Below are 23,850 nucleotides of genomic sequence, written 5' to 3'. Positions count from 1 at the left end.
GTCAAAAAGAAGACCGTGACCCACCAGATACATTTTTATTGATTATGAGAATAATGCACAAAGTGGTTTTCATACAAAGAATTGAAAGGTTAACACAAATGTCAAAAGCGATGACGTTGTATGACCAACCACATACTTCATGAGTAGAAATTACACATTTATGGATTTCTGTTGGTTAATGACTAGCTCCTCCACCGAACTCAACCCTTGGTTCCAGAATGCGTATGGAAATTCCACTGAAGATGCAGCTCCGACCTCTCCCTGGGAAAAGACCTCAGTTCAGTTAGAAACTTGAATCTGCTGCAAATAAGGTTGAGCTGCTAAAATGACATTTTTATATTAAAAAACAAATATGCAACTTCAAACAGCATATAATAAATATTTATTATATTGAGGTCAGGAAATGTTTACCTTCATATTCAAAGAAATAAGCCCAATTTCAAAGCATTTATCACCACCTATTCTCCTCTGTATGTCGGCAAGCACAGCATGACAGGCTTCATTAGGAGATGAGCCCTTAATAGCAGACAAAAGATGAGAGAAATGTGAGCCAGATCTAATTTACTACAACACGGACATTTTTCTAATGGTTTAATGACATTTTCATTGACCGCCTTCACTTTACACCACCTCTATTGTCAAAAACTGAAACGTCATGACACTCAGCCAGATCATCAGAATTTAACATTAAATACTACGGTGTACAAAATGTGTTTGATTGCAGAAAAAGTGTTTGAATGCAGATTACACCTTCACATTTCGACACATTTGGACATTATCCTATATATTATCGCTGAATTAATACACAACTGAATATTTATCCAAGGTGATAATTTATGCCAAATCAGTATTACATACTTGTCTCATCAGCTGCACAACATGAAAGCTTGGGCAGAAGCACATGATTTTGTCTCCATCACCTGTAGCTGTGGACAGAAGGAATATATATAGTAGGTATTCTCCAAGTGTAAAGTGTGAAGTCACCAAAGGAAATATATACTGCATCTGAAAATCCTAGTACAGTGTGATATTTACTGAGAAACAAAGCATTTGTACAAGAACAAGCTCAGATGCAATGTAAAAAACAAAACAAAAAAACAATTCAAATGACCTGCTGCGGCACCCACCTGAAAATACAGAGAACAAGGTTGAAAAGAAACTTGTCATACTTGTACAAATTAATATAATTTGATAATACAGAAATAGGCTAAGAGCTGAAAGCCCTGCAAAGCTTATTAAATGACCTATAAAGCTGCACAACTTACTGTATGGTCAGCGTATAGACCACAGCCTGGAAGTGGAGAATCTCCCACCCGCCCTGGTGATTTGAAGGGAGCTCCTGATGTGGAAACTCCTGCACAATGTGTGTACATTAAGGCACATACAAATGTTTGTTGTAAAATAACAGAATTTATATGTAAATACTTGTATTATTAGACTCATATTGACATTGTATCATGGTTGAATAGTTAAATATGAACATGTACTACATCAGAACAATATTCTTTTTAGAAATAAAGCTTATTTCAGAGAATAGGAAATGTAAACATTTTCAACCTTACCTACTGTTATGTTACCACTTAGATCAAGAGCTATAAGACCTGAGAAAGTAAACAAAATTAATCCATCACAAAATGCATAATCAGAAAATTGTGTGCTAAATGTTACCGTTATATTTTATTACATTAGGCCATACTTGGTTGAAAACTTATTTTGTCTGCCAAATTCACAACCTTGTTGTGTCATCTTAACTTAAAAAAAATGGGTTTGGCCCAAATATGATTTACTCATTGAGAAAGCTTTCACAATATATTAATCTCTTACCTATTGTATCATGCCCACCTCTAACAGGTTTATTTTTTTCAAGGTATTCCTTTTGTAATATATAAAAAAAACACAGAAAAATGTCATTAAAATCAATTAGCACATATGTGACCCTGGACCACAAAAATAATTAAGTGTCAATTTGTCAAAATTGAGATTTATAAGAGATTTATTGAAATTTATAAGTTTTCCATTGATGTATGGTTTGTTAGGATCTGACAATATTTGTCCGAGATACAACTATTTGAAAATCTGGAATCTGAAATCAAAATATTGAGAAAATCGCCTTTAAAGTTGTCCAAATGACGTTCTTAGCAATGCATATTACTGATCAAAAATGAAGTTTTGTTATATTTACGGTAAGAAATTTACAAAATATCTTCATGGAACATGATCTTTACTTAATATCCTAATAATTTTTGGCATAAAAGAAAAATTGTTTTTGGCTATTGCTACAAATATACCCCAGCGACTTAAGACTGCTTTTATGGTCCAGGGTCACATATATGTTCTTCCTAGGGTTTGAAATAACAATATGGAAGAAACATCAACTGCAAGAATAATATACCGTGTATGTGTGAGTGTGTGTGGATGAATACCCGGTAAGCAGTATCTGAATGGTCAGAAAGCATATTGGCATTGGGTTCAGATGTAAAACCCAATTCCTGAGCAAATGCTTCTGCTCCATCTCCAACAAGCAAGCTGTGAGGACTCTTCTCCATTACTTTGCGAGCTACACGACATGGCTGTGCAATTCTATCAATGAAAGCGCAAGCATACAAGATGGTTCAGGGCCAGGTGGCATGGAAATAAACCTCCTTTTTTTTCTCCCCATTTTTTTCCCAAACAGTGCATGACAAACGAAAGCATTGAACCCTGGAGGGATTTTGTTACATGTAAGAAATTCCACTAGATAAGATAATAAATCAAGGCTTTTTTTTTTTTTACCCTCGAAGTGCAGCCACTGCCCCAAATCTCCCTGGCACACCTTCCATAATTGCAGCATCACATTCAACCACTCCCTTGGAATTTGGATATCCTCCTCTGCCAACAATGTGCCGTCCCGTGTCTACATCATCTTCCACCTCTAAGAAAATATACCTCTTATTATTAATCAGAAAAACATAGATGCATTGTTGTTGTTTATAAAAGAAAGAAACAATAATATAGAAAACTATTTACTTACAATGTATGACACGCTTACTTAATAAATACATTTCAACACTTCCAGTAAACCTCTTAATTAAACAAAGTCTGCTTACTTTAACAAACATAGTCTCGGGATTAATATGAATAAAAAGGGAACTGTAAAGGTAGTAAGAATAGTGAGTATTTGGTTTCATAAACCACTTGAAAACCAATTGTTTAATGTCTACATCCCTCATTTATTAACAGTATCTGTATTTTTCAACCACTTTTAAATAATAAAAATGTTCACGTATTTGATTGATGGTACAAACAGATGTCTATTTATATGTACCTGCCACTGCTGTTTCTACAACATCTGTAGCATTTTGTCCAGCTAGCAGCATACATCTCATTCTCTCCACCGCAGGACGAGAGAAAGCCCATGTCCCCACAGCTGCCATTTGACATCAGTGCATTAAAACACATGTATTTATGTTCGTCTCCCTCTTTTGTAAGAGTTGAAGACCGAGGATTGTCAAAACATAATTCCAAAATAAAAGTCACGATGGCTTTTTAATGGACATGGGAGAGACACAAAATAAACATATATTATAGAATTTGTAATATTACTTTGGAAATTGTATACATATAAGTAGTCTGGCTCATCAATTTTTTCATACATGATTAAATAATAGTACAATGTTTTGAATACGTGTATAAGCAAAAAGTAAACAGTACAGTAATATTACTGTAAAACTGTAATATTATTCTCAAACAGCAGCTTTTTACTACACTCTAGCACTTTTTTATTTTTACATTTACTTATTTAATTTTTTTTCCAAATTTAGCTATTTCCTTATTTTAACTTCGGGTTTTCAATGTTGATTTTTTTTTTTTTTTTTTTTTTTTTTTTTTGCTGCTTAAATTAATATCCATGAAATATGAAATAGTCCCGGAATCTGTGAACCCGGAAGTGCATTATTAAAGTTGTCGGAAGTGGTTGTGAAATCTCATGTTTTGCGCGCTCCCTGCGCTTCTGGAACTATTCTGCACGAACTCATTGCCAGCGATTCTGCAAATTAACGGTTTGTTTTCATATACAATCCATTAAACTATTTCGGCAGAGAGAGCTGTTATTTATGTAACTTAGCTTGAACTGTTTGAGTTTGTAACGAATAACTTAGATTAGCTCCACAAACTAGCCACGTTAGCCACGCTGGACTTCATTCTGCGTCGCAGGCATTAACTTAACGTACTCCGATATCTTACGTGATAATTTGTCAGTTCTGGCGTCGCTTTCTGTTGAATGTGAATTGTTATGTTAAGCGGCGTTGTTTATGTGATAAAACATTGATTTGAATTTCCGCAGAGCCACACTGCAGTAGAAATAGCATCAACATTTCCCTTTAAGTTACCCTACTCTTGGTGTGTACATTATTGACACGTTTTATGTTCTGTAAATTAATTTTAAATTTACATTCCCAGTCTAAGATTTACAACCGAACTATTCAATTATGTCTCCCCTTTTAGATATGTACAGATCTATTTATGTTTACAACGCACGCAAGTTTCTGAGAAGACGTATTGTGTGAAAGTATGTTTGTTTTTTGACCACAGGTCTTTTGGAGCTGTTGGATTCTTGAAGCTAGTCCTGAAATCACTACTCGGTTGTTTTGCTTCATAACCTGTCAGTATGGAGCAGAACAACAGCCTACCTCCTTTCCCTCAAGGGCTGGAATCTCCGCAGGTGAGTAAAGCAGTGCTGAGTATACATAAATACACTGGAATACACTACACTGCTTTTAAAGTCTAAAAAACTGAGGCGTCATACACTTGCCGAGAAATAGAGAGAAAAACTTGGGAATCATACGTTACGCCAGGGGTTTTCAAACGGAAACCCAAATATTAATGTCCTGGTGCAAGGGACCCCCGTTGTAGAAAATTAAATGTCACCTGAATAGTTTTTTTTTGTATAAAGCACTGCATTATACTATGCAAATTTCATATTGTTAATACAGTCGTGGTCAGAATTTTTGGCACCCTTGGTAAATGATCAAAGAAGGCTCTGAAAATAAACCTGCATTATTAATCCTTTTGATCTTTTATTTAAAAAAAATCTAACCTTTCATTTAACTAAAACAATTGAAAACAGGGGGAAATATCATTATGAAAAATGTTTTTCTCAAATACACGTTGGACACAATTACTGGTACCCCTAGGAATTCTTATGAGTAAAATATCTCTGAAGTATATTCCCATTCATATTTACAATTTTGAGCACTCCAGGGTGATTATGAACATGAAATTATTCAGACATGGCTTCCTGTTTCACAGAAATATAAATAGGAGGGAAAACAAAGCCCAAATTCCCTTAATCATCCATCACAATGAGAAAAACCAAAGAATATATTTCTGATGTGCAGCAAAAGACAAATTAGTGAAGTGGCTTTAAGAAAAGAGCCAGAGCAGTGAAAATTCCCATTTCCACCATCAGGGCAATAATTAAGCATTTCCAATCAACAGAAAATGTTATGAATCTGCCTGGAAGAGGACATGTCTATATAGTCCTAATGCACGGTGAGAAGGAGAGTTTGAGTGGCTAAAGACTCTCCAAGGACCACAGCTGGAAAATTGCAGAGAAAGGTTGAGTTTCGGAGTCAGAAAACCTTTAAATAAAAATGGTCAAACAGCCCCTACATCACTACATGTTGTTCAGGAAGGTTTCAAGACAAATTGCTGTGTGTATGTGTTATTATTTGGAAAATATTTAGCTTTAAAGCTGCAGTCTGTAAGTTTTGTCTCTTTGTCGCCGTCTCTGTTTGAAAACCTGGAATTGCAGCTGCTTGCGGAATTATCTTGCTTGCGTGGGGTTGTGAGTTGGCACGGCTTCAGCGTGGATTAATCTAATGTTTTGAGGTGAATGTGTAGCTGTCAATCCCCGCACCTGTGTGGATGTTTACTGTAGGCCTACTTCACAATCACAGATTCTAGCCTATGTCTTGGAAATATGCCCAAATAAGAATTTTCACCGTATATTGCCATCGGAACAAGTCTGCCACGTTTGTTCTGCCCAACTGAGGATAAAAGCATTACCATAAATCGTGCTACCAATGGTGATTTAATCTAAAGATCGGTTAGCTCATGTCCCATCAAACCGTGCAAAGTATTATTATTGTTATACTTTATTCTCAAATTATTAATGTTAACAACATCAGCATTGCGTGACTATGAGTATAGTGTATTAGCTTGTATTCAATTTCTGTACAGTCTAATCTAATTGTCATGCCATTCAAATTTCATATGAATAAATTCTTTTAACCCAAAAAGCAAACTATGCTTCCATCGAACTGGTTTTCTTTAAAAAACAAATCTTGTGTAATCCTAGGACCCAGGCTATCAGTAATCGGAAGCATTTAAAACTGGAATATAATTAAATTTCATTCGCATGCGCCATCAAAATATACATTTAATTATCCTAGCTGCTATGAGAAAAGGCTAAACGATCCGCCACCTGCAGGATCCTCACATGCTACAGCCTAGTAGCCGGGACAACTTACAGACGTGATGTAATGACGCAGCAGCATGCTCGAATTTCCTGCGAAAACCTACCCGTATCACAAATTTGAAAACATTATAAGCAAACTGTTGTGAATCGGGCTAAAGTAAGGTGATAGTTTTGAACACTGGCTGGTTATGTAATTGCTCCAATATTAATTTCGGATAATTTTTACCCCCAAAAAAGTTACGGACTGCAGCTTTAATTAAGCTACATTATTTGTCTGTTAGTATAGAACTGCTACTTTTTTTTTTTTTTGTACATTTATTTACTTCATCTTATTTTTAAATGTAGTTGTGCTTTAAAATTGGTTCAAAATATCAAACATACTTGATATCCTCGGACTGGGTGGCATCAAAGTCTAAAGCCGCCAACAACAACAAAAACAATTGTGCACGTCGTAAACTATTTGATTTTCTGTGAAATCTGCCAACTCGGATCTTGGACTCTTCCACACTGTAAATCTGTGCAGAAGACATGTAGTATATTCCAGCCTGCACATAATACATAATTTAATCAAAACTCTTTCAGTGCATCAGCACATAAAGTTAACTGTCCCCTCGCATCTATTCAAAGGGAGTCATGACGCCTGGCCTGTCCATTTTCAGTCCCATGATACCGTACGGCACGGGTCTTACACCGCAGCCAGTGCAGAACACCAACAGCTTGTCCCTCCTGGAGGAACAGCAGCGACAGCAACAGCAGCAGCAGCAGCAGCAACAACAGGCAGCCTCACAACAGCACGGTGGGATGGTGGGAGGATCAGGTCAGACACCGCAGCTCTACCACTCGCAGGTCTCCACCACAACGGCACTGCCAGGCAACATGCCACTTTATACCACAGCTCTCACCCCTATGACCCCCATCACTCCTGCCACACCGGCCTCAGAGAGCTCTGGCATCGTCCCTCAGTTACAGTGAGTTCTTTAGCTGTCATCATAATACAATCCTGTCAAAAACATTGTTGATTAACTTTCAGATAATAAAAAATGTTTTTGAGCTGTTAAAACATATCTGAGAGGATCATATCATCAGCTTTATCTACAGTCTACAATTTCTATGTATTAAGTTCAAGAAAAATAAAGTATATTACATTTTGTTTAAGGAATATTGTGTCTACTGTAAACTTGGGGTGCAAACTTGACTTGAAGACGATAGCACTTCGAGCCAGAAATGCTGAATATAATCCAAAGGTAAGACTAGTTTTAATTGGTTAAAATAAGGATAGACTGTTTGATTTTATTTCCTTTTTTGTATTTTTTGACCTTTTGCAAACATTACAGTTCAAGTAGGTCACAAGTAGATATTTTCTGAACAATAACATTTCATGCAATGTCTATTTTGGCAAAAACATCCATTTTGATTTAACACAAATATCCATCAATAACACTTTCAGCGTTTTGCTGCTGTCATCATGAGAATACGAGAACCCAGAACAACAGCGCTCATCTTCAGCTCAGGGAAGATGGTGTGCACCGGAGCGAAAAGGTACGAATGCCATCTGTGGACTTGCTGTCATTTTCTTCCTCTCACACAAACTTGTAGAACAAACAGCAGTGTGTGAGTTTGCCTTTTTTGTGTGCACTCACTTTTGCAGTGAGGAACAGTCCCGATTGGCAGCCAGAAAATATGCCAGAGTGGTGCAGAAGTTGGGTTTTCCTGCCAAATTCTTGGACTTCAAAATTCAGAACATGGTCGGCAGCTGTGATGTCAAGTTTCCCATCCGATTAGAGGGCCTGGTGCTTACACACCAGCAGTTTAGCAGGTTTGTCTTGTTTTATTTATTTATTATTCATATTGTTTATATATCACATCCCAAACTAAATTGAGTACTTTTGTGAGTAATTTTCTGCACTGTTACTTTTTGTACCACTTATGTTAATTGATTTGAGGGGTTTATTTGACTATTACACTAATGTATTTGCAATCCCCTGATCTTTTATTAAAGTGTGAGACTGTGAGCAGCATTCTGACTGTGAGATGGAAAAACTATAACACTAATATGCTGCTGATGCTTTTTCCCCAGCTATGAACCAGAGTTATTTCCGGGATTAATCTACAGAATGATCAAACCCAGAATCGTCCTTTTAATATTCGTTTCAGGAAAAGTTGTACTTACAGGTGAGGTTGTTGTAGTATTTAAAATTGTGAAACAATACCATGCAGTTCTAGTATGATATTGTGTGTGATACTGAAGTTGCATAATTAAAATTTCTTCTTCTTTTTTTTTCAGGTGCAAAGGTTAGAGGAGAAATTTACGAAGCATTTGAGAATATATACCCTATCCTGAAAGGATTCAGGAAGACTACGTAATCTTGTTCTGTTATCGCTGGTGAATTACTTCCTGATCCCATGGCTGATGTCTAGGGTGACCTACGCAGTTTTATTTACTTTTGTAATCCTGTAAATATAAAGGACACATTTTCTTCACTCGGAAAGTGAACACATTTGAGGGTGAAAAATGCTTTTATTTTTCCTTTTTAAATGTTTTTCACCTGCCATTTGGTTTTCAACATACTGTTTTAACTATGTCCGAACATTTTAATGTTTTGAATTCTTTTATGGTTTTATGATGTTAATGTTCATTTCATACTTTTACACATTCCCTTTATTAGCAGGTTTTATGTATTATTGCATTACTGATTGCCTGTCAGTGAGAAGAATCAGTCTGTAGCAAGCAATGCCGATGTTGATTGCAAGGGAACTCTTGTTTGGATGAGTGCATTTAGGTTATTTTCCAACAAAGCTTTGCAAACAAGTTTGCGGATCATCGTTTGTTGAAGTCGCCATGTGGATTTGGCCTTTTAAGTTACAGTTTTCAAATGAGATTGGTTGACAGATCTAATGATTTAATTGCCATTTCATTGTATGACTGTAGGTCTTCCAATAGCCCCATGTAAAGCACTGACATCTTAATTTAATACTTTCATCTACGTAACTAATTTACTTTGCTACACTGAATGCAAATAAATGTTTGCCAACTTCAGTCTATCACTGCATTGTAAAGTATTACCTCCATGTATGTTTTTTTTAATATATATTTATATATAATATATGAGATTACATCTTACTTCAGTAGTGTTATGACGACAGTTTTTACAACAGAAAGGACTTTGAGTGAGGAGATTCAGTATTAGTGTGTGAGATTTTGGATTTTATACCAGAACGTCATTAATTAAACCATAAATAGTTGTATTATAACAAGGCAGGAAATGGTGTTAAAATGTTGACTTTAGAAATTACAGGCTTTAATCAAAATTGATGTCAACGTTTATATACTACCATTTGAGCTAGGGTTAATAAGATTTTTTGTTCAAATTTATTTGTATAGCGCTTTTTACAATACAAATCGTTGCAAAGCAGCTCTACGGGAATTTAAGTTTCCACAATATATTTATATATTGCAGAACCTTAATATATTTAACTTATGGCAAAATTTGGTAATTCTGTATGTTGTCTGAGCGTTGGCATCCTCTGAGGTCCTCTGAGGGGGTGGCATTATATTTTCTCAGGTGTTCGGTCATCTCAGATCATTTAAGGGTTGGATCCAGACTGAAGCTTCTGTAATTTCTAGTTATTATGGGATGTTAATCCCGTGGCAGAAACAGAGAAACAAATAGAGACATAATTAATGTAGCTGCTGTTCCATCTAAGCAAAAATGATTTGTTCAACCCAAGCTAAAGAATAATAATAATGTACATTTGATCAGATATAACTGCAGTACAAGATTATAAAATGCATTATGTGAATGCTTGGCTAAAGAGATGTGCCTTTAATCTAGATTTAAACAGAGTGTATCTGAACCCTGAACGTTATCAGGAAGGCTATTCTAGAGTTTGGGAGCCAAATGTGAAAAAGCTCTACCTCCTTTAGTGGACTTTGCTATCCTAGGTACTACCAAAAGTCCAGAGTTTTGCGACCTTAGGGAGCGGGTTGGATTGTAGCGTGGTAGAAGACAAGTTAGGTACGCAGGAGCTAAACCATTTAGGGCCTTATAGGCAAGAAATAATATTTTGTAAATGATACAGAACTTAATAGGTAGCCAGTGCAGAGACTGTAAAATTGGGGTAATATGATCATATTTTCTTGACCTGGTAAGAACTCTAGCCGCTGCATTTTGGACTATCTGTAGCTTGTTTATTGAAGATGCAGGACAACCAGCTAGCAGTGCATTACAGTAGTCCAGTCTAGAGGTCATGAATGCATGAACTAGCTTTTCTGCATCAGAAACAGGTAGCATGTTTCGAAGCTTGGCAATGTTTCTAAGATGGAAGAATGCTGTTTTTGTAACATGGGAAATATGATTTTCAAAGGACAAGTTGCTGTCTAATATAACGCCCAGATTTTTTACTTTAGAGGACGTAACAGTGCATCCGTCTAGTTGTAAATTTTAATCCAAGAGATTCTGTGTAATGTTTTTTGGTCCAATAAGTAATATCTCAGTCTTATCTGAATTTAATAGGAGGAAATTATTGGTCATCAAATCTTTTACATTTTTTACACAATCTATTAGCTTAGATAGTTGAGAAGTTTCATCTGGTCTTGTTGAGATATATAGTTGACTATCATCAGCATAACAATGAAAACTAATCCCGTATTTTCTAATAATATTACCAAGAGGCAACATGTATATTGAAAATAGCAGAGGACCTAGGACAGATCCTTGTGGTACTCCATACTTTACTGGTGATAATTGAGATGACTCCCCATTTAAATGAACAAAGTGGTAGCGATCGGACAGGTAGGATCTAAACCATCTTAAAGCCTGCCCTTGAATACCAGTATAGTTTTGCAATCGATCTATGAGTATGTCATGGTCTATAGTGTCGAACGCAGCACTAAGATCAAGTAATACTAGCAATGAGATGCAGCCTTGGTCTGAAGCAAGAAGCAAGTCATTTGTAATTTTAACATGTGCAGTTTCTGTGCTATGGTGAGGCCTGAAACCTGACTGAAATTCTTCATAGAGATCTTTTTTTTTTTTTTGCAAGGAGCACAATTGAGCAGAATTTTTTTTTTACAAATGTTAGACAAACGGAAGATTTGAAATGGGTTTGTAATTTGCCAGTTCATTAGAATCTAGTTGTGGTTTCTTAATAAGAGGCTTAATAACCACCAGCTTGAATGGTTTTGGGATGTGACCTAAAGATAACGATGAGTTAATAACATTGAGAAGCGGTTCTTCTGCTGCAGGTAACAACTCTTTCAGTAGTTTAGTGGGTACAGGATCTAATAAACATGTTGTTGGTTTAGATGCACTGATAAGTTTATTTAGCTCTTCCTGTCCTATAGTTGTAAAGCACTGCAGTTTTTCTTTGGGTGCGATGAATGAAGCTGAAATAATAGACGCAGTACAATCTACATTTGATATTGTATTTCTGATGTTATCTATTTTATCAGTAAAGAAATTCATAAGTCATTACTATTAAACTGTGAGGGAATATTTAGATCGCGTGGCGTCTGTTTATTTGTTAATCTAGCCACTGTGCTAAATGTGTGTAATGTTTTGATGCCAGTATCTCAACTAGGCTGCATTTATTTAATCAAAAATACAGTTAAACATTAATTCTGTGAAATATTATAATTTAAAAATGTTTTCTGTTTCAGTACATTTTAAAATGTAATTTATTCATGTGATGACAATGCTGAATTTTCAGCAGCCATTACTCCAGTCTTCAGTGTCACGTGATCCTTCAGAAATCATTCTAATTTGCTGCTCAAAAAAAAATATTTTTCAGTGTTGAAAACGGCTGTACTGCTTACCATTTCTGTGGAAACCATAATACGTTAATGTAGATTTTATTCTTAGATAACGGAAAAGTTTAAAGAACAGCATTTACTTGAATCTTCTGCAACAGTGTAAAAAGTCTTTACTGCCACTTTTGATCAATTTAATGCATCCTTGCTAAATCAAAAAATAAATATTACTGAATATATATCTGAACTGCCTAAATGGTAATATTTGTGAAGACCTCTTAATTTAATTTAGGGAAAGAAATGGTGCATTTCAGTGCCTTAAAAAAGCCAATACCTTTAACATTTACATTTATTTAATATTATAAATGTGGGTTTTCAAGCATAATAATAGTCGGAATTATAGTTCATTTGACTAGACCAATTCTACACTGCTTGATCTCCTGAAAAGTCAACCTCATGGACATTCTGGAACATCCTCCTCACGTGGCACATGTTCAGCTGACACCCAAAGAGGAGATCTTAATAATAATAATAATTCATTACATTTATATAGCGCTTTTCTGCTTTTTTAAGCACTCAAAGCGCTCTACATTGTGAGGGGTGGTGTCTCCTCGTCCACCACCAGTGTGCAGCATCCACCTGGATGATGCGACGGCAGCCATAGTGTGCCAGAACGCCCACCACACACCAGCTTACTGGCGGAGAGGAGACGGAGTGATGAAGCCAATCAGTGTAAGGGGATGATTAGGAGGCCATGATGGTCAGAGACCAATGGGGAAATTTGGCCAGGAAGCCGAGGTCACACCTCTACTCTTTTCGAAAGACATCCTGGGATTTTTAATGACCACAGAGAGTCAGGACCTCGGTTTAACGTCTCATCCGAAAGACGGTGCTTTTTGACAGTATAGTGTCCCCGTCACTATACTGGGGCGTTAGGACCCACACAGACCGCAGGGTGAGCACCCCCTGCTGGCCTCACTAACACCTCATCCAACAGCAACCTAGTTTTCCCAGGAGGTCTCCCATCCAAGTACTGACCAGGCTCAATCTTACTTTGCAATACCGCAAAACCTTAAAAATACATATACAAATCACACAGCTGTTGAACCACACAAGACACAAAAGCCATGGCCAGCATTTGCTCTTCAGGCCATCACTTTGTAACTGACCTGTTGTAGTTCATTAGCAATGTGCTTCTTGAACTTCTGAAACACTTTAGAGTCTTGTGTTTCATTTCACTTTCTAGTTCACTGTCCTCCAAACCTCCAAATAGGTAAATATATAATTAAAATATTAATACTTAAAAACATTAGTAGGCTCTGTTTAACGTATGACAGCTTACAAATCACCTTTAAAGCACATGTTATCATTTCGCGTATAGCAGGCTGGTGTCTTGCAGCAGAACACAAACAGTGCTCTGTGAAAACATCGATAATATTCCGTTATTGGTGGGTAGCCCTGCATTAGAAACACTGTTGGAAGTTTATATTCATCACACTGTAACTCCGACACAGTTGGCAAATCCACTTGGCTCAACCACGCAGGTCTCCCTCCGACTTTACTTGGAAACTGGTTACTAAGAAGCTGCCATGATTCTGCCTGCCAGAAAAGACCTGGCAGCTGCCGGTGGCATTTGGCGATGCCACCGGAAGTGGCGCTACGACCTGCCACTGCCAGGGAGAGCGCCAGGCCCTGCTGCTAAGAAGCCCAACACGACCTCACGGTTTGTTTTGGATTCTTTCACTGTATTTGCAGCCATGTGTCAAACTCTCACGTGCATTTAAAGCTATGCGTGTGTCTGTTCATCTGAAACTAAAGCTCGGGTGAAACGAGATCTGCGACTAACGTTCCACACGAAAAGAGCAATAAAACTCCCTAATATTATATATTATATAAATTAATACTATTACTTGTTTATATTAATATTTACTATTAGAGTAAAAAGTATTTTTAAAGTATATAGAAGTATTTTGTTCTTAGGGGTTCAGTATTTGTCCAATAGATGGCGTAAAAATTCCACGCTCCCCTTTTAGTCTCATTACTTTGTCTTTTAACTACTTGCAGAATTTAAAGAGATTTATGATGCTGCCAATATTCATATTTCGCATTGTTCTTTAAATATATATATATATATATATATATATATATAGTGTATATGTAGGCCTAATAAACACTAAAATGTTAACATTGTTCAAAGAACACAAATATATATGCACTTTAACCATTTTGAATTTCAAGGACATCATCACTGATAACAAATAAAAATCAGTAATGACAACAGGTCTGCTGTCCTTCAGTTCACGGATGAATGCAGCTCACAGTACATGATGTCATGGGCTCTGTCTCAAATCCCAGTCAGCAGCCTACCTTGTGCACGGCCAAAAGAGCTGCGCGCGCCTCAAAACGCGTTCGAATGGGACACGGACACGGTGTTTGGGAGTAAAGTGCTCACTCAGATCAGTTTTGGAGAGGGGTGGAGGATGGCTCGCCTCATGAGGGCATAACGGCAGTGTACGTGTGGGCTTCGTATTTATTTTTTGCTTCAGAGTTGTTTTGTTTTATATCCAGATAAAGCAAACATTTCTTGATTTGAAATGTAGCTTTTAGCGCACTTTTTTCCAATAAATGGACGCCGCGGTGAAATCGGAGACTGGTGGTCCGCTCTCATTCACGAGTGAGATAAATATCTGAAACCGCTGGACGGTCCGTGTCTTCGGCGATGCCTCCGCAGGGAGGTGGAGAATACAAGCCCGCTGCAGGTACAGTAGTGCCGCCGGTTCCCCCGAGGAGACTCCGGAGCAGAGATTTGTCATCCGCGGTGAAGAGCCGCTTCGGGGCGGCAGCGGAGCGCAGGGTGAAGTGCGTGCTGGTTGGTGATGGTGCAGTGGGTAAAACTAGTCTCATTGTGAGCTATACCACCAATGGATATCCCACCGAGTATGTTCCAACAGCGTTTGACAACTTTGCAGGTAAAAATCACCCCAGTTTAATTCAGCTAAATTGGAATAAATTAAATAAAAAACAAATAACATATATATACAGTGGTGGAAATGGCCGAAATTTACTGGGGGGACTCTAACTTGGAGGGGAGGTGGGGGGTTTAGATTACCTTTCGGATCTATTTAATCATAAAACATTTATTAACAACTTATGTCATATTTCCTCTAAACCTTCTTGTACATTAAGACATGCACCTGCAATTCTGCCCAAATTAAAGATGCGTTGTGTTTGCATTTGTACATCTTATAATATAATTATTATTAATGACCTCTTGTGTTTAATAATAAAAAAAAACATTGATTAGTGAAATGAACTGATTTCATAAAATATTAGAATGATTGTCTCTCATTGGCCTGATTTGCTTATTTAGCGGTACAGTATTGCATGATTTGTAGATTATATTTAATAGTTTACACTTTGCAAAAACCTTTTCAATTAGTTTTAAAAGGTAACATTACATTCTTAAGGACTCTACACTTACGTTTCTTTTCAGGAGCACTAGTAGCCTACTTCTACTTAAAAAACAAACAAAAAAAACAATAAATTAGGAACACCTGATCAATGGCAGAAATTAACCTTACTATTATAAGGTGATTTTTGACTCCTTAAAGTATTTTTTTAACCTTTGTAAAGCCATTTTTTACTTTATTAAATTAATGCCATATGTTGATTTATTAACTTTTTGTAAAAAAAAAAATATATATATATATATTAAACAATAAATTAATTTAAAATAATAAGATACAATCAGGAAGACCTGAAATCAGCATCAACAATTAATCTTTGCACGAAACAGAAGAACAAGACTCGTTAATACATGGCATTAATACATTTAATAAAAAACATTGTTATGAGATTGAATATAGAAACATTAAACAATTAAAATGTATACTTTAAAAACGAAACTCCCAGTAGGTGGCAGCAACTGTCTGTCACTGAATCATTCATCTAATCGATTCGTTCAAACAGCTGATTCATTAAGGAATGAAGCAAGTGACTCTTTATGAATGGGTCATTGACTCACTAGGTTTGTTCAAAAACAAAGATCATCTTCCGTCTTTAGACCATACAGCACGGGTCGGCAAGTAAGTTTGGCATCGGGCCAAAACAAAATTCACCACTAGATGTCGGGCCAGAATATATTCGAAGGATAATGTAAGATATTAATTGATGAAAAATGCAACCAGAAATGCCTGTGACTGACTGTTACAGTGTATGTTGTAACGTAGTGGGCTGTTACTCTGTGTAAAATCCTGCGACAGTCATTAACAAAAAGCCACATTTGTGTGTCTGTGTCTGATGAGAGTATGTGAGCCGTGCTCCGAGCCTTTAATAATCACTCCGCTCCGCGCTCACTGATATCAGAAACACCGCTCCGCGTCTAAAGTATTTCAGTATGTTTGAAATATCACACTTCTATGGAAGCCCGTTTCCGCCACTGAATAAAAAATAAAAAAGCCTATTGTGACTTTTTATCTCACAATTCTGACTCCTTTTCACAGAATTGCGAGTTAAAGTCCAGTTTTGAGGGGGAAAAGACTGATGTTCTCAGAATTGCGAGTTTATATCACGCAATTCTGAGAAGAAAAAAGTCCGCTGAAAATATTCAGAAGAAACAAATTCCTTGAGAAATATAACTTCCCGTTCATGTCCACTGCAGTCATCATAGCCTTCACATTCTTTCTGATTTGATCCTTTTCTATCTAGCTAGCTAAATATGTTTAATATGTGAATTCTTGCTAAATATGCAGTTATATTACGGTCGTTGGCATGAATTGTACTCGTGATGGAGAGCTCTTGGAGCGAGTGAAAACCAGGGCGCTCCGACTTTTAAAAAATCCGCTCCTCGCTCCATTCAAATTCACACCGCTGATTGTGATTAACTGTTGCTGTCATGACAGATCTCTTTCAGAACCAGCCGCTAACAAAATAATCTGGTTATGGGCGCGGGCCAGATTGCCGTCCACTGTCATACAGTATAAACCTATAAACCAATACTGCAATACTGATTTTGGAATTAATAACCAACTTGCCCCAGCTAATGACAAGCTTGTACCAAAAAACACGGCAAAACAGATATCAGTTCAGTAGGATATTTATATACAATATATATACATTATTATTATTATCTTAAAGAAATAATGTCACGTAAATATAAATAAATATAGTATAATATATATCTTATTTTAATTATTTTATGATACAGAATGATCCAGTCATTGCGGTTTGCCAGTGACCTCATTTAATTCATCACATTACCACATGATTGTTTACTGTCTGTTGTTTTTGTGATGAGTTTTTGTAAGGCCAGCAAGTTCACCAACCCATTTCAGTCTCATTTGTCACCGTCTGTGTCTTAATAATGTGCACTGGAAAGGGATAAAATGTCAAATTGATTCTCTTCTCCTCTGCAGCGGTTGTAGCTGTGGATGGCAAGCCTGTGAAACTTCAGCTTTGTGACACAGCCGGTCAGGTCAGTCCAATAAGCCCACTCAGCACCACCAGACCCAAACAAACCACCTCACACAAACACATTCAAGGCAGTGCAAGTTCATCATGTCACTGTATAAGGATGACATATTATTTGCACAAACACATGCTGGTCGAAGCCCTCGTCTCTAAACTGTAAACACACCCATGAGTCATGTCCTAATTAGTCCTATGGTTGCCCGTCTGTAAGATAAGAGAAAGTGATTCAGTGTTGTTTTGCTTACTCATGATAAGGGTTTCTGGTAAAGTTCAGCTGAAGTTTGCAGTCCAGGCATCATAAGGAAGTGTATGCTTCATCCTATGGGAGCACGCTGTTATAGGTCAGTCAGTGTTTCTTCCTTTGTGGGAGGGGAGAAACCAGCTCTAGGGGATCACAAATGGGAAGCAGTCTAATTATGATGAATTGGGCTTGATCCGAGGGAAAGGGAGACCTACTTTCAGCCGGGGTACAGCTGGGGTTAGTCACTGGAAATGTGAGATCATTGTGTTTTTGATGAGTTTAGCAAGCTAAGGGGAGACAGTGAAGGGAGGAAAGCCAAGAGAGATTTGGATCAGTCCTGTTTAGGCCAGTGGAAATGGAGGAAGGGAGAGAATGAGAGAGAAACAGATAGAGAGTAGAGAGTACATTGATTGGAGACTTATATAAATGTTTTAGTTTATATATAAATTTGTACATGCTCAATTCCCTTATTTTTATATTTATTTGTCATCATCGAACACTGACTTAAAGTTAATCTTTAAAAATAATAGTAATTTAATATCACGACTATTAAATGTAATCTCAAGCTAGTTGAATATCTGTTTTACATACTGTATTTTATAATGTTGTGATGCCTAAATTAATTTGTAACAACATACTTGCATATAAATTATAAAATGGGATTGTTTGTCATGGGTTAGAATGTGTCCAGTTGACTAATGTGAGAAGAAAGCAGTTTTGGCGTATCAACAGAAAACAAGCTGGAGACTCATAAGGAAGAGTAAAACAGATGGAATGCACTAGTAATAAACAGCAGATCTCACATTTGTGTTCTAGACTTTATCTCTCATGCCGCTGACATCACATCGTGTTCTGATATTTCAGAGATACGGAATCATAAGCGTGACCTGGAAGTTGCTAGTTTAGAAGAGTAAAGTATCGTTACTGTAAGATAATGCTACTTATTGGTGTTTGGAGCTGTTTTTAAAAATATTTTATTTACACTTCTGTTCAAAAGTTTGGCTCAGTAAGATTTTTTTATATTGGTACTTTTATTTAGTAAGGACACATTAAACTGATCAAAGAAATGCTGTTCTTTTGAACTTTCTATTAATCAAAAAGCCTGAAAAGAATGTGTCAGGGTTTCCACAAAAACGTTAAGCAGCTGTTTTCAACATTAACAATAACAAGACATATTTCTTGAGCAGCAAATCAGCATTTTAGATTGATTTCTGAAAGATCATGTGACACTGAAGACTGGAGTAATGGCTGCTGAAAATCCAGCTCTGCCATCACAAGAATAAATTACATTTTAAAATATAGTCAAAATAGAAAACAGTTATTTTAAATTATAATAATTTTTCACAATATTGCTGTTTTTACTGTGTTTTTGGCAACCTTGGTGAGCATAAGAAAAAATGTAAAGAAATCTTACCAACTCTTACAGTTTTTTAATGGTAATGTATGATTTTGCAAATGTTTGTTTACAATTGACAAGCCGAAAGAAAAAAATAAAATAAAAACAACAAAAATATGTACACACACACACATACTGCACAAAATTACAAAGAATCATTCTGACATAGTAAGTCTGTATCATAACTAAGGAATCTAACAATTAACAGTACACATTCTTGTCCTTTTATGAGTGATTACGTTTAACTACTTTTAATAATCCAAAACAACAAGTGTTAGTTTCTCCCAGATGTTTCTCTCTACTGAATCTTCTTTACTCTGGGCAGGATGAGTTTGACAAGCTCCGGCCACTGTGCTACACCAATGCTGACGTCTTCTTGCTCTGCTTCAGTGTGGTAAGTCCCTCCTCTTTCCAGAATGTGAGGGAGAAGTGGGTTCCTGAGATCCGCCGGCACTGCCCGAGGGCACCGATACTGTTGGTGGGCACTCAGGCTGACCTGCGGCAAGATGTTAAAGTGCTCATCCAACTGGCCCAGTACAAGGAGCGGCCGGTGGACCCCCAGGAGGCCTACTTGTGTGCTGAAGAAGTACAGGCCGTCTCGTACATGGAATGCTCATCGCTCACCCAGAAGAACCTGAAGGAGGTGTTTGACACGGCCATAGTGGCCAGCATCCAGTACTCGGACAGCCAGCAGCAGAAAAGGCTGAAGAAGCGGACGCCCGATAAAATGAGAAAGCTCTCTGAGTCCTGGTGGAAGAAATACTGCTGTTTGGCGTAGATGTGAGAACATGATTGCATACTGTTGATGTGAACGCGGTTAGACTGGAATTGGCTTTTTTTGGATAGAAATGGACACAGATCCATCTGCTTTTTGAGACTGTGTTAGTGGATTAACTGGAGCACACGTGGCCGTGAAATTAATCGAACATTTTAGAAAAGATCGGCCAGCTTTTGTGATGAAATGGAAAGATTCATAGAGACTCAAAGTCGTCCGCTACATTTTAGGATGTGCTCTTCATTTGGAAAGTCCCAAGTTAACCTCAAATACTCATGTGAACAATTCAGGGCGAGAGTCATCTGTCTTTCTTTACCTTATCTCTTGTTGAAGAGGGTTTCAAGTGGATTTAAGGGTTGTTTTTCTATCAGAGATCTAGTTTAGCCTGCCAGAACTTTCCTTCTTCATTTAGACACTGTGAAAAGCAGCCTGGTTGGTCTCAGCTTGTTTTTGGTGTTTTAACACTTCTTTTGCTTATAGAACGGGATTACTTGCCTTTGTTATTCCCTCGTGTTGGAGGAGAAGTGATCCAGAGTGGGTTCGGTCTGATACTCAAGTGCTCCTTCATGTATCTGTCAAAGCATTAAGTGTGATGTAGAGTACAAGCAGATGTTTGGATACACTATCAACTTGACATCACTGACATTTACCTTGTTGTCCTGTGAGGGTGAGTGATTGTCCATTTTAGAGACTGCAGGACGCTGGCACATCTCTCCAGGCTGGCTTGTTTACATTTGGAGTTAAGTCCAGAGCCAAGCATGCTGAGAGGTCAGGGTCTTTGAGTGTAAGTAAGTACACTTAGTAGACCAGTTGGATTGTATATCTGGTCAATGAACCTGGAGCTTCTTCAAAAACAGTGTTTGGAGTGAAGCATTTCAGTGCTGTCAGGAGGAATCTGACTGAGTAAGACGTTATTGGGTATTTATAGGAATATACACTAATGTTCATAAGTTTGGGGTTGGTAAGATTTTTTTTTTTGTTTATTGGTAAAGAAGTCTCTTTTGCTCACCAACATTGCATTTAATAAATACAGTAAAAACATTCAATACAGTAATATTGTAAAATAATATTAAAATTGTAACTGTTTTCTAATTTAATATATTTTAAAATATAATTTATTCATGTGATGACAATGCTGAATTTTCAGCGGCCATTACTCCAGTCTCCATTGTCACATCATCCTTGAGAAATCATTCTATTATGCTGATTTGGTGCTCAAGAAACATTTCCTATTATTATCAATGTTGAAAACAGTTGTGCTGCTTAATATATCTGTAGAAAATTTGAAAAGAACAGCATATGAATAAGAAATCTTTTTTACGTACAATAAATATCTTTACTGTCCCTTTAATGAATCTTTGCTGAATAAAAGGTATTAATTCCTTTAAAAAATCGTACTAACCCCAAACATGTGAACATTAGTATGTGTTGCACATTTTCAAAGAAGGAAAAACTTTTTTAGTCCACAGTTTTCAACCGGAAATTAAAATGCTTGATATTGCTTTTCAATTTCTGTTAGAACAAGACAATACATATATTTTTTGTGCATGGAACTTCTACATTAAATTTTAGATTCCTCATGCCTTTGCAATTTATGGCACTATTTATAGGTGAAATTTGTACATTCGTGCACCACTAGTGGCATCAAATGAAATTGCAATCTTTTTGTTATGAGATGGATATATGATCAATCAGAGCTGTGAGTTTGGTGGGGGGACTATCTCTCAAATAATAGCAAATGGGGAGAAGTTTTAGATTTTTTCCCAATTATGTTATTTCAAATTATTTACTTATTAATTCAATTCAGTTATATCAAAAACTGGGGATGTTAGTGGTGCAGACAAGACACGTTAAACATAAACATTAAAATATTTGCTTGAATGCATTTGGCAGACTGTTTTATCCAAAGCAACTTGCATTGCATTTATAGCATGCATTCCCTGGGAATCAAACCCATGACCTTGACGTTGCTAGTCACTGCTTTACTGTTTAAACTACTATTCTACATTTGTCTCCCCTACAAGATTATGTCAGCCACGTCATGCTTTGATAAGTATTGCAGTCATATCTTTAAATTAATCCTATATAAAATACGTGTAGTATTGCTCCAGGGCAAACTGCACTTTTTATCAGGCTTCCACATCGGATGAACTGGAAAAGTCACCTGCTGCTATGGAAAATGTGAATGAGCATAAGCTGAATGACACAGTAAGGAAAATTTTATGTTTCACTGCATAAGCTGGGGTTGGTGTGCAAGTATCACTAACGTCATTAGTGGCAAACATTTTTCTTTCATGAGCACAGAATGAACCAAGAATGAAATCAAGATGAGTTTTATGTTTGCCACTTGTAATGTTAGACTGTGCCAGAATGCGTTGAGGCATTGAGAAAGAAGTTAGTGGCTCTGAGCAAGTGATTACAGTGCTGCAAGTGTTGAAGGTGGCATAGTGAGAGATGAAACTCAAACCAAACAATTCTATTGATTTTAAAGAGATAGTTCACCCATAAATTTAAAATCTGTAATGATTTACTCACCTTCACGTTGTTTCAAACCCATGAGGCTTGCTTTCTTCTGTGGAGCACAAAAGAAGATATTTTGAAGAATGTCTCAGTTGTTTTGGACTTTCATTCTATGAAGAAAAACGGTTGAAACATTCTTTGAAATCTCTTCTTTGTGTTCCACAGATAAAAGGAAATCACACCTTTGGAAAGACATCAAGGTGAGTAAATGACAAATGACAGAATCTTTGCCTTTTTTTCGGTGAAGCACTCTCAAGAATGTTTAAAGGGGGACATTGTAACAGTACATTGTATTTAATCTTTTATTAAAAAGTATTTTTGTGATGTTTCATATATTATGAATCTCAGAATTGCATATGTTGCAAAAACAGGCCTTAAGTTCAGTCTGACCAAAGCATATGAGCGCTACAGTGCTGAGTACTTTCACAGGGCTGGATCAATTACTGAGAGATTTTTGACAAGTTGCCAAACTATCACTTCAAGCACGCAGTGTGTTTATTCACTGCTTTGATTGCACGTGAGTTGCATTGCAGTGTTGTATATTTTTCTGTGAGCTCACTGCTGCCGCGTCCCACCAGACGGAACTGTTCAGGATCTGGTGGTCGTTCAGACAAAGCTGACATGCAATAACAGAGACCTCCCTGTAGATTGTTATCTTTCTCAGAATAAATATACTTTTTGTCTACTTATTGTCTGTGTGTATCTTCTTATACTGTTTTGTTCATTTTCTTGGGATATGTTATGAAAGGCCATCAGTGAAGGGGAACATTTCATAATCTCAGTGCCTTTTATAGTTAATACTTGGTAAACACTGTTTTGCCTGCAGGAATAATGAGGCTGTCTGTTCATAGCAGGTTATATACAGTTCACTGTCTGGGGTTTGATGTTGTTTTATCATTGCACTTGAGAAAATTCAGCAATTTTGTTTTAATAAATGTTACAATTTATATCTTGTATGGTTATAGCTTAAAATGTTATTTTATGACCTTATACTTCTCATACTTTGACTTTTATACATTGCAATTTAGTTTCTGGTAACTGAATTTATATTTAGCCATGTGACTTTATCTCAGAAATCTGACTTTATACAACCCGAATTGTTGAGATAAAATGAAAACTAAAAGACTTAGGTGATGAGATTTGCAAAGCCTTTGCAATTTGACGTTGAGGAACGTTGTTTTTAAAGTATTCCACAATCTTTTTACGCTTTTTTTTTTGGAGAGCCTTTGCCCATACTTACTTC

The 23,850-nt window shown here is 36.8% G+C and overlaps 3 protein-coding genes across 5 annotated transcripts; 2 read left to right on the top strand and 1 right to left on the bottom strand.

Moving 5' to 3' along the window:
* Positions 1-21: 21 nt before the first annotated feature.
* Positions 22-3,470, bottom strand: LOC306882129 (N(4)-(Beta-N-acetylglucosaminyl)-L-asparaginase-like). Its single transcript, XM_079436612.1, has 9 exons — positions 3,305-3,470; positions 2,773-2,911; positions 2,424-2,580; positions 1,825-1,873; positions 1,563-1,601; positions 1,259-1,354; positions 859-926; positions 412-516; positions 22-261 (listed from the first exon to the last, which is right to left on the bottom strand). The coding sequence occupies exons 1-9, from the start codon at positions 3,411-3,413 to the stop codon at positions 151-153; spliced, it is 873 nt and encodes a 290-aa protein (XP_079292738.1). The 5' UTR covers positions 3,414-3,470; the 3' UTR covers positions 22-150.
* A 454-nt stretch (positions 3,471-3,924) lies between these two features.
* Positions 3,925-9,515, top strand: LOC306882864 (TATA-box-binding protein-like). Of its 3 annotated transcripts, XM_079437841.1 has the most exons (9): positions 3,925-4,037; positions 4,570-4,699; positions 5,476-5,595; positions 7,085-7,425; positions 7,614-7,701; positions 7,905-7,996; positions 8,106-8,273; positions 8,535-8,629; positions 8,742-9,515. In XM_079437841.1, exons 4-9 carry the CDS (start codon positions 7,091-7,093, stop codon positions 8,819-8,821), a joined length of 858 nt encoding a protein of 285 aa, XP_079293967.1. In that variant the 5' UTR covers positions 3,925-4,037; positions 4,570-4,699; positions 5,476-5,595; positions 7,085-7,090; the 3' UTR covers positions 8,822-9,515. The 3 variants fall into 3 exon arrangements, with proteins under 3 accessions (XP_079293967.1, XP_079293968.1, XP_079293966.1); XM_079437842.1 differs by lacking the exon at positions 5,476-5,595 and having other exon boundaries at positions 3,930-4,037; positions 7,117-7,425; XM_079437840.1 differs by lacking the exon at positions 5,476-5,595 and having other exon boundaries at positions 3,942-4,037.
* Positions 9,516-14,634: 5,119 nt separating this feature from the next.
* On the top strand, positions 14,635-23,292 carry LOC306882682 (rho-related GTP-binding protein RhoU-like). Its single transcript, XM_079437502.1, has 3 exons — positions 14,635-15,175; positions 17,621-17,679; positions 19,638-23,292. The coding sequence occupies exons 1-3, from the start codon at positions 14,926-14,928 to the stop codon at positions 20,088-20,090; spliced, it is 762 nt and encodes a 253-aa protein (XP_079293628.1). The 5' UTR covers positions 14,635-14,925; the 3' UTR covers positions 20,091-23,292.
* Positions 23,293-23,850: the final 558 nt, after the last annotated feature.

This window comes from Barbus barbus (genome assembly GCF_936440315.1).
Source record: "Barbus barbus genome assembly, chromosome: 16".
NCBI classification, from domain to species: domain Eukaryota; kingdom Metazoa; phylum Chordata; class Actinopteri; order Cypriniformes; family Cyprinidae; genus Barbus; species Barbus barbus.
This window is presented reverse-complemented; position numbering and strand designations above follow the sequence as displayed.

What these genes read in the sequence shown, in the direction of transcription:
- LOC306882129 (XM_079436612.1), bottom strand. Translation starts at nt 3,413, where the DNA reads ATGGCAGCTGTGGGGACATGGGCTTTCTCTCGTCCTGCGGTGGAGAGA. An exon ending in ATTCAGATACTGCTTACCGG is followed by an intron (nt 1,874 to 2,423) that starts GTATTCATCCAC and finishes ATATTACAAAAG; the next exon opens with GAATACCTTGAAAAAAATAA. An exon ending in AGGTGGGCATGATACAATAG is followed by an intron (nt 1,602 to 1,824) that starts GTAAGAGATTAA and finishes TTACTTTCTCAG; the next exon opens with GTCTTATAGCTCTTGATCTA.
- LOC306882864 (XM_079437840.1), top strand. Translation starts at nt 4,646, where the DNA reads ATGGAGCAGAACAACAGCCTACCTCCTTTCCCTCAAGGGCTGGAATCT. An exon ending in AAGGGCTGGAATCTCCGCAG is followed by an intron (nt 4,700 to 7,084) that starts GTGAGTAAAGCA and finishes ATCTATTCAAAG; the next exon opens with GGAGTCATGACGCCTGGCCT. An exon ending in AGGAAAAGTTGTACTTACAG is followed by an intron (nt 8,630 to 8,741) that starts GTGAGGTTGTTG and finishes TTTTTTTTTCAG; the next exon opens with GTGCAAAGGTTAGAGGAGAA.
- LOC306882682 (XM_079437502.1), top strand. Translation starts at nt 14,926, where the DNA reads ATGCCTCCGCAGGGAGGTGGAGAATACAAGCCCGCTGCAGGTACAGTA. An exon ending in AGCGTTTGACAACTTTGCAG is followed by an intron (nt 15,176 to 17,620) that starts GTAAAAATCACC and finishes TCTCCTCTGCAG; the next exon opens with CGGTTGTAGCTGTGGATGGC. An exon ending in TTTGTGACACAGCCGGTCAG is followed by an intron (nt 17,680 to 19,637) that starts GTCAGTCCAATA and finishes TACTCTGGGCAG; the next exon opens with GATGAGTTTGACAAGCTCCG.